General features: G+C 55.3%; 1 protein-coding gene across 1 annotated transcript in view; it reads right to left on the minus strand.

Moving 5' to 3' along the window:
• The window catches only part of LOC119595620 (collagen alpha-2(V) chain-like), a 28,811-nt gene extending 16,552 nt beyond the window's left edge, over window positions 1-12,259 (minus strand). Inside the window, exons 1-2 of the mRNA XM_037944729.1 lie at window positions 12,174-12,259; window positions 1,015-7,094 (exon numbers count right to left, since the gene is read on the minus strand). Of these exons, the coding sequence (XP_037800657.1) occupies window positions 1,015-7,094; window positions 12,174-12,259 (6,166 nt within the window). The remainder of the gene's footprint in view (window positions 1-1,014; window positions 7,095-12,173) is intronic.
• Between the last annotated feature and the right edge of the window lie 307 nt (window positions 12,260-12,566).

The raw sequence follows: 12,566 nt of genomic DNA on the forward strand, positions 1-12,566 counted from the left end.
CCCCTCCCCCTCCCCCTCCCTCTCCCTCTCCCTCTCCCTCTCCCTCTCCCTCTCCCTCTCAGACTCGCCGTCTCGAAGGGCGTGGGAAGGCGCGTCCCTGGTGGTGATTGTTCTCGAGCGGGCGTCTCTCAAGGTGGCCGGATTGCAACGGTTTCAAGGGGGTCTGTTTTTTAGTGTGGGTGTTTGCGACCGGCTAAGCGTGTGTGTGTGTGTGTGTGTGTGTGTGTGTGTGTGTGTGTGTGTGTGTGTGTGTGTGTGTGTGTGTGTGTGTGTGTGTGGGTATGTGTGTGTGGTGGAAGGGAGGGGGGTGGGTTTGAGAAGGGGGGAAGAGCAAGAAGGAGACCTCAGACACGGTGATGATGGTGATTGGTGATTGGGTGATTGGTGAGGAGGTGGAGATGGTGGAAGTGGTGGAAGTGGTGGAAGTGGTGGAGGTGGAGGTGGAGGTGGAGGTGGAGGTGGAGGTGGAGGTGGAGGTGGAGGTGGAGGTGGAGGTGGAGGTGGAGGTGGAGGAGAAGGAGGAGGAGGAGGAGGAGGAGGAGAAGGAGAAGGAGAAGGAGAAGGAGAAGGAGAAGGAGAAGAAGAAGAAGAAGAAGAAGAAGAAGAAGAAGAAGAAGAAGAAGAAGAAGAAGCAGAAGGGGAAGAAGAAGGGGACCTAAGACGGCGACGATGTAGACAAGAACAATAACGAGAAGCAGATGACGACGAAGACGACGACGAGGACGACGAGGAAGACGAGAAAAGATGGAAAAGAAGAAAGATCCTGATAAAGAGAGAGAAAGAGAAAGCCGCCGGTAAGGACCAGGGGCAGCAAGAAGACAGTTGGAAAAAGTGATGAAAAAAAAAAAACATTGAAGAAATACAGAGAAACAAAGAATGAAATGGGGTGAGAAATAAGTAAAAGGAGTATGCAACTGGAAGAAAGTTGAAATAGAAATGAATAAATTGAATGAAAAAAGAAAACAGAAAAAAAACCGGAGATGACGAAGGAGATAAAGAAGGAAAAGAAGTAACCGTGGGCAGTAGCAGGAGGAGACTCCGGCGAGCAATCCCCGGCAAGACGCGTCTGCCTGTTGCCATGCGCTTTCTCGGCCCCTGCCTCGCCGGCGACGGGCCTCCGCGCGCCCGTGGCTCGTTTCCCCGCCCGCACGCCCGCACGCCCGCCGCTCTTTGGCTCGTTTGGTCGGCTGGCTCGGTTTTCCGCACTTTTGGTCGGGTGGTCCCTCGTCGGATGGTCTCCCGTCGGATGGTCCCTCGTCGGGTTTCGTCTTTCCCCCTTTGGAGGGTCCCTCGTCGGATGGTCCCTTTGTCGGTGGTCCCTCCGGATGGTTCCCGTCGGATGGTCCCCTCGGAGGTCCCTCGTCGGATGGTTTTCCCCTCGGATGGTCCCCGTCGGATGGGGCCCTCGGGGGATGGCCCCTCGGCGGTGGTCCCCCGTCGGAGGTCTTTTCCCCTCGGAAAGGTCCCTCGTCGGATGGGCTCCCCTCCCGGGTGGTCCCTCGTCGGATGGGGTTTCCCTGGTTTCCCCGGGTGGTCCCTTTGTTTGGATGGTCCCTCGTCGGTGGTCTCCGTCGGATGGTCCCCGGGCGGAAAGGCCCTCGCGGATGGTTCCCCTCCCGGGTGGTCCCCTCGGATGGTCCTGTCGGATGGTCCCCCGTCGGGATGGTCTCCCGTCGGAAAGGCCCCCGTCGGATGGGCCCTCGTCGGGGTGGGCCCTGTCGGATGGTTTTCCCCCTCGGATGGTCCCTCGTCGGATTTTTGGGTCCTCGTTTGGATGGTCCCTGTCGGTGGTTTTCCCGTGGAGGGGCTCCCGTGGAAAGGTCCCCCGTCGGGGGTGGTCCCCGTCGGATGGTCTCCCTGGGGTGGGCCCCCGTCGGATGGGCCCTCGTCGGATGGCCCCGCGGATGGGCCCTCGGTGGGCTTGGGTCCCCGTCGGAAAGGTCCCTCGTGGATGGGCTCCCGTTTTGGGGTGGTCTCCCCTCGGGGGGGTTTGGTCCCTGTCGGGTGGTCCCCGCGGATGGTTTCCCCCGTGGATGGCCCCCGTCGGGTGGGCCCCGGGGCGGATGGGTTCCCCCCCGTCGGATGGTTTCCCTCCCCTCGGATGGTCCCCCGTTTGGATGGGGCCCTCGTCGGGGTGGTTTCCCTCCGGGGGCCCCTGGAAAGGTCCCTGCGGATGGTTTCCCTCGGGTTGTCGGATGGCCCTCGTCGGATGGTCCCTGTCGGATGGTCTCCCGGGGGATGGGGCCCCGTGGGGGTGGTCCCTCGTCGGATTTGGGCCCTGTGGAGGTCCCTCGTCGGAGGTCCTCGTGGTGTCCCCCGTCGGATGGGGGTTTCCCCTCGGATGGTCCCTTGGGGTGGTTTTCCCCGTCGGATGGTCCCGTGGATGGTCCCCAAAAGGTTCCCGGGGTGGTCCCTCGTCGGATGGGCTCCCGTGGAGGTCCCCGTTTGGATTGGGGCTCCCCTCGGATGGTCCCGTCGGAAAAGGGCCCCCGTCGGATGGTCCCCGTGGATGGGGCTCCCGTGGGGGGGTCTTCCCCCTCGGATGGCCCTCGTCGGGTGGGGCCCCGTCGGATGGTCCCTGGCGGATGGTCCCCGTCGGGTGGTTCCCCCGGATGGGGCCCCCGTCGGATGGTCCTCGTCGGATGGTCCCTCGTCGGATGGGCCTCGTCGGATGGTTTCCCCCGTCGGAGGTCCCCGTCGGATGGTCTCCGTGGATGGCTCCCGTGGAAAGGTTTTCCGTCGGATGGGCCCCCGTCGGATGGTCCCCGTGGGGGTTCCTCGTGGATGGGTTTCCTCGTGGAAAGGGTCCCCCCGCGGATGGTCCCTCGTCGGTGGTTCCCCTGGATGGGCCCCGTCGGATGGTCCCCCGTCGGATGGTCCCCCGTCGGATGGTCTCCCGTCGGATGGTCCCGTCGGGGTGGGCCCCGGGGGCCGTGGGGGTCCCCGGGCGGATGGTCCCCCGTCGGAAAGGGCTCCCGTTTGGGGTGGTTTCTTCCCCCCCGGATGGTCTCCCGCGGATTTGGGCCCCGTCGGTGGTCTCCCCCCCTCGGCTGGTCCCCGTTTGGATGGGGCCCCCGGGGATGGTTCCCTTCCCGTGGATGGTCTCCGTGGTGGTCCCTTTGTCGGGTGGTTCCCCCCGTGGATGGGGATCCCCTCGGATGGTTTTCCCGACGGATGGTTTTCCCGTCGGATGGTTTTCCCCTCGGGGTGGTCCCCTCGGATGGTCCCTCGTCGGGGTGGTCTCCCGTCGGATGGTCTCCCGTCGGATGGTCTCCCGTCGGATGGTCCCTCGTCGGATGGTCTCCCGTCGGATGGTCCCCTCGGCGGATGGTCCCTCGGGGTTCCCCCGGGTGGTCTTTCCCCCCGGGGGTTTGGGTTTCCCGTCGGTGGTCCCCGTCGGGATGGTTTTCCCCCTCGGAAAGGTCCCTCGTCGGGGTTTTGGGCTCCCGGGCGGATGGGGCCCCGCGGGGTGGTCCCTCGTGGGGTCCCCGTCGGGGTGGTCCCCCCCGTCGGAGGGGCCCCGGCGGAGGTCCCCGGCGGAGGGTCCCCGTCGGGGTGGTTTTCCCCCTTCGGATTTGGGCCCCGTCGGATGGGGCCCCCGTCGGGGTTGGGCCCTCGTCGGGTGGTCTCCCCTCGGATGGTCCCTCGTTTGGAAAGGGCCCCGGCGGAGGGCCCCGTCGGATGGTCTCCCGTCGGAAAGGTTTTCCCCGTCGGATGGTCTCCCGTCGGATGGTTTTTCCCCCCGGAAGGGGCCCCGTCGGATGGGCCCTCGTCGGATGGCCAAAAGTCGGAGGTCCCCTTTGCGGATGGTTCCCCCGTCGGATGGTCTCCCGTCGGATGGTCTCCCGTCGGATGGTCCCCGTCGGATGGTCCCCGTCGGATGGGGCCCCGTCGGATGGTCTCCCCCTCGGAGGGGGTTTCCCCCCGGGGGTGGTCCCCAGTGGAAAGGTCCCCGTGGGTGGTCTCCGCGGATGGTCCCTGGTTTGGGGGGGGTTCCCGTCGGAAGGGGCCCTCGTTTGGGGTGGTCTCCCCTCGGTGGTCCCCGTCGGTTTTTTGGGTGGGCCCCCCAGTCGGATGGTCCCTGGCGGATGGTCCCTCGTCGGAATGGTCTCCCCTCGGATGGCTCCCCCGGATTTTCTCCCGCGGATGGTCCCGCGGGGATGGTCCCCGTCGGATGGTCCCCGTCGGGGTGGGGCTCCGTGGATGGTTCCCCCCCGTCGGATGGCTCCCGGGATGGTCCCCGTCGGATGGTTTCCCGTCGGATGGTCCCTGGGGGTGGTTTCCCGTGGATGGGGCTCCCGGGCGGAGGTTTCCCTTGTTCCCCCGGGGGGGTTTCCCCCGTTTGGAGGGGCCCTGTCGGATGGGTCCCTCGTCGGATGGTCTTTTCCCCTCGGATGGGGTTTTCCCCCCCGGAAGGGGCCCTTTGTGGATGGTTTTCCCCGGGGATTTGGTTTTCCCCGTCGGAATTTGGGCCCCCGTCGGAAAGGTCCCTCGTCGGATGGTCTCCCCCCGGATGGTTTCCCGTCGGTGGTTTTCCCCGTGGATGGTCCCAGTCGGTGGTTCCCCGGGTTTTGGGTGAGGGCCCTCGTGGGGTGGTCCCCGTCGGATGGTCTCCCCTCGGATTGGGCCCCGTCGGATGGTCCCCGTCGGATGGTCCCCCGTCGGATGGTCCCCCGTCGGGGTGGTTTTTCCCGTCGGAAAGGTCCCTCGTCGGGAAAGGTCCCTCGGGTTCCCGGGGGTGGTTTCCCGTCGGAAAGGTCTCCCCTCGGGGTGGTTCCCCCGTGGGTGTCCCCGTCGGATGGTCCCCGTCGGATGGTCCCCGCGGAGGTCCCGTGGATGGTCCCCCGTCGGATTTGGGGGCCGCGGATGGTCCTTTCCCCTCGGATGGTTTTCCCGGGCGGATTTGGGCTCCCCTTTTGGATTGGGCCCTGTCCCGGTGGTCCCCCGTCGGTGGTCCCTTTGTCGGATGGTCCCTCGTCGGATGGTCCCTCGTCGGATGGTCCCCGTCGGATGGTCCCTCGTCGGATGGTCCCTCGTCGGATGGTCCCTCGTCGGATGGTCCCCGTCGGATGGTCCCCCCGTCGGATGGTTCCCTTCCCCGTCGGATGGTTCCCCCGTCGGATGGTCTCCCGTCGGAGGGTCCCTCGTCGGATGGTCCCTTCTGGGTGGTCCCCCGCGGATGGTCCCCGTTTGGATGGTTTCCTCCCCGTCGGATGGTCTCCCCTCGGATGGTCCCTCGTCGGATGGGCCCTCGTCGGATGGTTTCCCCCGTCGGATGGCCCCCGTGGAAAGGTCCCCTCTTTCCCGTCGGATGGGCCCTCGTCGGATGGTCCTTTGCGGATGGTCTCCCGTCGGAAAGGTCCCCCCCCTCGGAGGGTCCTCGTCGGATGGTCCCTCGTCGGATGTCCCTGTTGGATGGGCGGGGTCTCCCTCGGATGGTCCTCGTCGGATGGTTTCCCCCGTCGGGTGGTCCCCCGTCGGAAAGGGCCTTCGGGGTTTGGGGTGGGCCCTCGTTAGGATTGGGTTTTCTCCCGGGCGGGGTGGTTTCCCCCGTCGGTGGTCCCCCTCCCGGGTGGTCCCCTCGGGTTTTTGGATGGTCCCCGTGGGGTGGTCCCTGTGGATGTCCCCGTTTGGATGGTCCCTCGTCGGGTCCCTCGTCGGATGGTCCCCCCCCTCGGATGGCCCCCGTCGGATGGTTCCCCGCGGATGGTTTCCCCTCGGATGGTCTCCCGTCGGATGGTCCCTCGTCGGATGGTCTCCCGTCGGATGGTCTCCCGTCGGATGGTCCCTCGTCGGATGGTCCCTCGGGCGGTGTCCCTCGGGGCGGGTGGTTCCCCCGGGATGGTCCCCGCGGATTTCCCTCGTCGGTGGTTTTCCCCCTCGGAAAGGTCTTTTCCCCTCGGATGGTCCCCGTCGGTTTGGGCCCTTTGTCGGATTTTTGGTGGTCCCTCGTGGATGGTCCCCCCAGTTCCCCGGGGTGGTTTTCCCCCGGGCGGATGGTCCCCGTGGATGGTCCCCGTCGGATGGTCCCTGTGGATGGGCCCTCGGTGGGGGATGGTCCCTCGTCGGATGGTCCCCCGTCGGATGGTCCCTCGTCGGATGGTCCCTCGTCGGATGGTCCCTGTCGGTGGTCCCTCGCGGATGGTTTTCCCCGTCGGATGGTCCCCCCGTCGGATGGGGCCCTCGTGGATGGTCCCCGTCGGAGGTCCCCGTTTGGATGGTCTCCCTGGATGGTCCCTTTCGGTATGGTCTCCCGCGGATGGTCCCCGGGGATGGTCCCCCGTCGGATGGTCTCCCGTCGGATGGTCTCCCGTCGGATGGTCCCTCGTCGGATGGTCCCTTGGGCGGATTTGGGCCCCTGGTGTTCCCCGGGTGGTCCTTCCCTCGGATGGTCTTCCCCTCGGGTGGTCCCCGCGGATGGTCTTTCCGTCGGATGGTCCCCGGGCGGATTTTTTTTCCCCGCCCGGGTGGTTTCCCCCGTCGGATGGGCCCTCGGGGCCCGGGTGGTCCCCCGTTGGATTGGGCTCCCGTCGGATTTTGGATTTGGGTTTCCCCTCCGGGGGTTCCCGTGGGTGGTCCCTCGGTGGTTCCCGGCCATGGTCCCTCGTGGAATTGGTCCCCGTCGGATGGGCCCGTCGGATGGTCCCCGTCGGATGGTCTCCCGTCGGATGGTCTCCCGTCGGATGGTCTCCCGTCGGATGGTCCCCCCTTTGGGGTGGGCCCTCGTCGGAAAGGTTTCCCCCCCTCGGATGGTTTTCCCCCCGGATGGTTTTCCCCCCCTCGGATGGTCCCCGTCGGATGGTCCTCGTCGGATGGTCCTCGTTTGGATGGTCCCCGTTGGATGGTCCCCGTCGGATTTGGGCCCTGTGGATGGGCCCTCGTCGGATGGGGCCCTCGTCGGATGGTCTCCCCTCGGATGGTCCCCCGTCGGATGGTTCCCGTCGGAAAAGGTCCCCGTCGGATTTTTGGGCTTTTTCCCCCGGGGTGGTCCCTCGTCGGGGTCCCCGTCGGATGGTTTTCTTCCCCGTCGGATGGGTCCTTTTCCCTCGGATGGTCCCTCGTCGGATGGTCTCTCGCTATAGGTGGCCGTCCCCCTTTAGGAAACGAATGGAATGTTTCATGCAGGTCTTTTTTACTGGGACGTAATTAAATAGTTGGGTGGGGAAAGGGCTAAGCCTTTTTGGGTTAGTTTTTAAACTGAAAACTTTTGTGTTTAACGTATTTTCCCGGGTTTTGTACTTTTTTTTTTCTTTCAGTGATATTCAAAGTCGGATTGCCCCCGAAGGTCAAATCCTTTTTTACAGATACAAACTGGGAATCTGTCAACACTTTTATAACAATTAGAAGGAAAATTACAGCAGAATCTGCATATGCCATTACTTGAAATTCCTTTTTGGTTGCGCATCCCGACCCATTTGGTTTTGGACGGTCACGTCTGCTTGTGTGGGTTGACCTGTTGGTCGGTCCGTGCCATCAGGTCGCTTGGTCGGCCGGTTCCTGGTTCGGTGGTCGGTCGGTCGGTCCGTCGGTCGGTCCGTCGGTCGGTCGGTCGGGGTTTTTGTCTCCTCCGCTGAGCTGGGCTTGTGTTTGTTTCTGGTCGGGGCGTCGTCTTGATTTCTTCGGGGGGGGGGGGGTTCTTTGCTCTTTTTCTTGGTGTTAAGGCTCTCTCGCTCTCTCTCTCTCTCTCTCTCTCTCTCTCTCTCTCTCTCTCTCTCTCTCTATATATATATATATATATATATATATATATATATATATATATATGTATGTATATGTATGTGTGTGTGTGTATATATTATATGTATATATATGTGTGTGTGTGTATATATGTATATGTGTGTATGTATGTATATGTATATATATGTATATATATGTATATATGTATGTATGTATATATGTACATATGTATATGTTTAATTCATTCATGAAACGGAATGATCATTAGGCTTATCAGCCATGGCATCCCAAACAATCATATTTGGGATAGAGGCAGGGACTATAAAATAAACAAAAGTAAAAGCCCCCAAGTTTTTTCTTTGTTCGCAGCTCCATCTAACTAGGAATGCTATCTCTGCCGTTTGTTCAGTAGAACTAAACTTCCGCCAGACATGTTCTGCATCTGCCGTGAGCTGCCAGTTGCGCTGATAAACGCCTTTTGCTGAAACCACTGCCCTGCTGCCAACAGTTTAACCGTAACCCTGGCACGGGGAGCTCATTGGGTACTACCCTTGAACTTCAGGCTGCAGTTTAACACCGATGCGGTGTTTGACGAACTGCTTGGTACCATGTTGACATCATGTAGTTGACTGGGTCTTTATACTGGAGTGGCTGACCAATATATATCTATATATATATATCTATATATCTATCTATCTATATCTATATCTATCTATCTATATATATATATATATATATATATATATATATATATACAATAGTATTATATATATATCACATGTAATATACACATATTATATATATATATATATATATATATATATATATATGTATGTATTGTGAATATGTATATATATAGTGTGTATATGTGATATATGTATATATACATATATACACACATGTCATATACACATAGTACATATACCCCCCATATATATACTACGTATATACTATATAGTATGGTGTGTGTGTGTGTTGTGTGTGTGTGTGTAGTGTGTGCTGTGTGTTGTAGTATTGTGTCATAAGCACCGACGGTGACTCTCCACACTCACACACCGGCATTACCCCCCCCCCCCATACGTACTTCGCCTTTCACGATTACGTCATGAGTCACGGCCGTTTGTTATGTGCAGGTTTGATTAAAGTCTAGCCATGTGTGTATGTAAGTAATTGCATATACATAAGCACGACAGGTTTGATTAAAGTAAAGCCGTGGGCGTATGTATCACACACACACACACACACGCAGACACACACACACATGCATACACACACACACGCATACACACACGCATACACACACACGCATACACACACACACGCACACACACACGCACACACACACACACGCACACACACACACGCACACACACACACACACACAACAACCAACACACACACACCACACACACACACACACACTTCGAAATCGACTAAATGTATATCGCACTTCATTCATTAAGACCAAATTCATCCCCACGTACAGCGACCACCTGGATAATCTGGACAGCAAGCGAAGCAGCGTTCACGGAATAAGGCATTTAAGCAAGGGAGCCAAAAAATCAAATAATCAAGCAAACAAGGCAGGAGAGAGAGTGTGCAAACAAGCCAGGGAGCGTGCAAAGAAACAGGCAGTGCTTCAGCCACCGAGGATTAGGTCGCACAAGTAAACAGGAGAGCACGCAAACAACGGTGTTTACAAACAAGAGTGTAATTTGGGAAACAAGATGACACGTGAAATAGGCACACAAAACAAGCAATCAAGTAAAGCAGATGATAGATAAACAGAGAAGCACGCAAGCAAGATGGCAGCTAATCAAGCACGCACGTTGGCAAACACGATAATGAGTAAGATAATGACTAAGGAAAGAAACAAGTGTACAAGCTGGAGTTTAAGCAACGGAAGTAAGTACCTAAGGGGGGGGGGGAGAAAGGAGATATAAATACTCGTGTTGCCAACTAAGCTTTCATTTGTGTAGCTCTGTGTGTGTGCGTGTGCGTGTGCGTGTGCGTGTGCGTGTACGTGTGTGTGTGTGTGTGTGTGTGTGTGTGTGTGTGTGTGTGTGTGTGTGTGTGTGTGTGTGTGTGTGTGTGTGTGTGTGTGCGTGCGTGTATGTGTGTGTATTTGTGTGTCTGTGTGGGGGGGGGTGCGTGTGTGTGTGTAGTGCATGTGTGTCATTAGTCAGAGGCGAGCTTGTTAGTGTTAGTAATAGTGTATGTGTCTACACGTGTGCGTGCGCGCGAGTGCGAGCGCACGCACGCATGTGGATACACGCATATATGACCCCGATTGTCGACATTTATGCGGGAAAAGAGAAAAGCACGCGCGCCGCAGCCACGTGCAAGGCCCTGCCTGCAGCCGCCCTCGAAAGCACAGGCAGCCCATATTTGCTGTTTTATCAAGCACGGTTATGCAGCTTATGGGACTGATGCATAAAATATCCGTGTATCGTTGTTGATTATCAGTGTTTAATACTTTGCCCGGATATGGTTGGTCTTGTTAAAGTTGAGCTTCATTTTTCCTTCGGATTTTGAAGCTTTGAAAAGTGCAGGTATCCCTTTTGCATTTTTGTATACTCACTTTCATTCTCACTCTCACACTCACACTCACTTTTTCATTCTCTGTCACTGTCACTGTTACTCTCTCTCTCTCTCTCTCTCTCTCTCTCTCTCTCTCTCTCTCTCTCTCTCTCTCTCTCTTTCCTCTCTCTCTCTCGTCTCTCTCTTTGCTCTCGTCTTCTCTCTCTCTCCCCCGCCCGGGTGTCCTCTCTCGCTCCTCTCTCTCTCTCTCTCTCTCTCTCTCTCTCTCTCTCCTTCTCCTCTTGATCTAATTCTCATCTCTTTCTTCTCTCATTTCATCTCTCTCCATCACACACCCACCCACCCCACACCACACACACCACCACCATCACCTCACCACACAACACAACATAAAATTACTATAGATAATATAATAATATATTAGTGTTAGTTATTTAACAACAAAAGAACACTACCACCACACACACACACAACACTAACAAACAACACACAAACCCAACACCTACCAACAATACATATACTCTTATATTATAATATATTTCTATATTATATAATATATATACATCACCCACATACATATAATATAATAATATAGATATAATATATATATCTATATATATATAATATATATATATATATATATCACACCACCACGCACACACACACACACACACACACACACACACACACACACACACACACACACACACACACAAACAAAATCAAAAAAAAACACACACCCCACACACACAACAAAACACACACACACACACACACACACACACACACACACACACACACACACACACACACACACACACACACACACACACACACACACACACACACACACACACATAGACTCCTACACACTCTTTCATACCCTTGACATGTGCTTGACAACAGAGCCACAGAAACGAAGGTATGCGCGCGTACGCACATACCGGCATATTATGTCAGGGTAGTGGAAATACCCAGAGTTGTTGGGAGCGTGCGTTTGATGAGGGCCGCGGGGGGGGGGGGTGTTATTGATGGTAAACAGTACCGGGAATCGGACGCGTGCGGTACAATTTGCGTGGGCACTGAAGGTCGAGATCCGGGGGGGGGGGGGAGGGAGGGAGGAAGAGGAAGAAAGAAAGAAGGAAAGAAAGAAATAGGGAGGTGGGAAGAGAGGGATGGAAAGAGGGGGAAAGAGTGGGATAGAAAAACGGAAGAGAGAGATAGAAAGAGGGGAGAAGAGAGAGATAGAAAGAGGGGAGAAAGAGAGATAGAAAGAGGGGGAAAGGGAGAGAAAGTAGGGGAAAGAGATAAAGAAAGAAGGAAGAGGGAAAGAGAGAAAGAGAAAAAAGAGAGAGAGAGAGAGTGAGTGAGTGAGTGAGAGAGAGTGAGAGAGAGAGAGAGATGAGAGAAAGAGGAGAGAGAGAGAGGAGGAGAGAGTGAGAGAGAGAGAGAGAGAAGAGAAAGAAAGAAACCTTGGAGAAGAGAGGCGAGAGAGAGATCGGGATGAGAGAGAGAGAGAGACGAGAGAAGAGAGAGAGATGAGATGAGAGGGGAGAAGAGTAGAGAGAGAGAGAGAGAAATAAAGAAAGAGAAAGAGTGAGAGTTCAAATTAATTCAAATTCAGAACACTTTATATATTTAATTGTTGTTTTCTTTTACCCTAAATCGTAGTTATGTAGTACAAGGATAAGCAGAAAAGATACCAAATCCATGTCTAGAAGAATTAGATAGCAAAATAGCCACATTATAAGAAAGTAAGATAGTCTTTAATTATATTTTAATGCGCGATGCCATTGGTAGTTTAAGAGATATTTAAAAAAAAGTTTTGAAAGTATTCACGTTTGAAATTGATCAGATATTTTGGGGTAGATGTTCCAGATAATGGGTTACAATTTCGCATTTGGGGCCCCCCCCCCCCTGTTTTCCAGGTTAGTGTTGTGGGGCAACCGCCTAACTTTGTGTTCTGTTTGTAGACGTAAACTGCATTGAGAATCATCTCCAACTGTATGTATGCATTTGTGAACGAGTACACGTGTGACATATTTGGATTTTTTTGTTAGACTTTCAACCATTTGCGTTTGTTTATGAGGGATGTGTGGTCACGTTTGTTTGTGTTGCCTAATGTTAGGCTTGCAGCTAAATTATTATTTATTATTATTATTATTATTATTATTATTATTATTATTATTATTAATATAATAATAATAATTATTATTATTATTATGATTATTATTATCGTTATTATTTATTTTTATTTTTATATTTATTTATTTTGCTTTAATCCTTTATGTTCGTAATTATTCAAGAACCAGGGTTTGTGCAACAGGAATTCTTATTTCAATAAGGCT

This window comes from Penaeus monodon, chromosome 36 (assembly GCF_015228065.2).
Source record: "Penaeus monodon isolate SGIC_2016 chromosome 36, NSTDA_Pmon_1, whole genome shotgun sequence".
Taxonomy (NCBI): Eukaryota; Metazoa; Arthropoda; class Malacostraca; order Decapoda; family Penaeidae; genus Penaeus; species Penaeus monodon.